Source organism: Mastomys coucha, unplaced genomic scaffold, assembly GCF_008632895.1.
Source record: "Mastomys coucha isolate ucsf_1 unplaced genomic scaffold, UCSF_Mcou_1 pScaffold20, whole genome shotgun sequence".
Lineage (NCBI taxonomy): Eukaryota > Metazoa > Chordata > Mammalia > Rodentia > Muridae > Mastomys > Mastomys coucha.
This window is the reverse complement of record NW_022196903.1, coordinates 61,540,978-61,543,053: the sequence shown is the minus strand read 5'-3', so window position 1 is coordinate 61,543,053 and position 2,076 is coordinate 61,540,978. Positions and strand designations below refer to the sequence as shown.

The 2,076-nt window shown below is 40.3% G+C and overlaps 1 protein-coding gene across 2 annotated transcripts in view; it reads left to right on the top strand.

Moving 5' to 3' along the window:
* The window catches only part of Il23r (interleukin 23 receptor), a 91,286-nt gene that overhangs the window by 56,151 nt on the left and 33,059 nt on the right, over positions 1-2,076 (top strand). For both annotated transcript variants that reach the window (XM_031382102.1, XM_031382103.1), the window contains one exon: positions 850-952. In XM_031382102.1, the coding sequence (XP_031237962.1) occupies positions 850-952 (103 nt within the window). The remainder of the gene's footprint in view (positions 1-849; positions 953-2,076) is intronic.

The following is a 2,076-nucleotide window of genomic DNA, read 5'->3' as shown; positions in this document are numbered from 1 at the left end:
AAGAAGAAGAAGAAGAAGAAGAAGAAGAAGAAGAAGAAGAAGAAGAAGAAGAAGAAGAAGAAAGTGGGAAAAGAGGTAGGGATGGAAGAAGAGAGGAGAGGAGGCGGATACTCAGCATGACCCCACATGTTCCAAACTGAGAAGCCACATCCAAAGCATCTCCTAGATGTAACAATATTGAGGTTACTTTCCCCTGTGCTAGGGAGAAAATGTAATGAGCCTATGAATAACACATGCTGGATAAACTACACTGAGAAAGCTAAAGAGATTAATCCAACTTCAGAATGTAAAACGGATGTTTTTTAAAAGGGTACAAGATGTGGCAATTTTGGTTTCTTTCTTCAGAGCGTATATTGTTGTAAGTAGAATTACTGCTTTCTCATAGGTAAAGTTTGGCTCTGAAGAATGCTAAGAAGTCACAGATAAATTTTGCCTCACAGAAAAGGTTACAAAAAATGATGCAGTTGTGACTTTAGCCAACCTTAGACATTGTCATAGCAGATGGGAATTCTCAGCTGTCAGACAAACCAAATGAGGTTTATCACGACACATAGCTCACATAAAACACGTCTGTGTGAGTTGACCACACTTGCTGAAGATGCACTTCTAGAAACCCGCTGACCTCAGATGGATGTGGGCCAGTTTCCTCACACAGAGGATGGTTTCCTGGGGTTTGCAGTCAGGCAAGCTGGAAAGGCAATCACTTTGTAGTCCTAGGTGAAGGTTGACTCTGCTTCCCCTCCCTTTGTGGTCAGTGACTGTCACTTTAAACAGGGTACAGAGAACATTGACACGGTCATCACACGGACATTAATGCCCAGTTAAAATTACTTTTCTTTCCTTTATCAGATAATAGTCAAGACATTGGACTTTTGTCAGGAATGGTCTTCTTGGCCATCATGCTGCCGATGTTTTCTCTGGTTGGGATATTTAACAGATCGCTTCGAACAGGGTAGGTTTCCATAGTTTCTGGTTCCTGGTTTAGGCCATATATATATGAACTATCAAAATGTAGTCAATTCAATTATTTACTAAAAAAGACAACTTAACATCTTTATTTTGAAAAAGAGAAATTATTGTGTATGTAGAATGTGTGACTAGGATAATGTGCACATGCCACAGGGTGTGCATGGAAATCAGAGGACAGCTTTGTGGAGCTGGTTCTCTCTTTCCACCTTTACGTGAGTTTCAGGAATTAAACTCACATCATCAGGTTTGTACAGCAAGACCTTTACCAGCTGAGCCATCTCACAGCCTTGAAAATGGAAAGCTAAATGACAGATATTTAATAAATACCTACCCTTATCAAGCTCTTTACACATGTCATTCAGTTAATCCTCAAAATGATTTCATCAGATAAGCTCTCTGTCCCATAGTACAGATGAACTAAACAAGGCTTAGGAAAAAATGGTTGACTTCTCGACCCAAGGTCCTCAAGCATTCATCAAGGAGAAATAGTGGCTATCAATTTCCTTGTTCTCTTCTCCCTATATAGCACTAACATTGTACCAGGAATTGTCCACAATGCCTGGATTCTTCCCAGTGATCACAGCCTGCCTTAATCTCTATCCAAACAGAATAGCTGAATCAGTGTGAAAATAAGTGGGGCTGTTGTAATTTGCCACTCCATTTCCAACTGTGTTGATGTTTATGAGTCTAGCCTCAAGGCCCCTTCTATATTAAAACTATTTTTAACAATTCCATGCTAGTATACAGTGTATTTTAATCGAATTCCCTCCCCCATTCCCTCGTCTTACTCCCCCATTCGCACAGCACTTAGTTTAATTGGGGTTGCTTGCATGAGCATAGATGCTTACTAAATCATGCTTACTAAATCATGGCCAACTTACCAAAGGCTACAACTTTAAAGAAAAATGATTTCCCCTGGCCTAGCAGCCATCACCTGCCAATAGCTCCTTAGCTAGGGATAGGTGGGAATCATGTGCCCCACCCATGTAATATATTTACTGATTAAATCTTGTACAGGTCTCGTGCAGGTAACTACAATTGGTAAGAGTCTGTGAGTGCTATGACCCTGTTGTGTTCTAAAGATACTGTTTCACAACACTCTTTCTA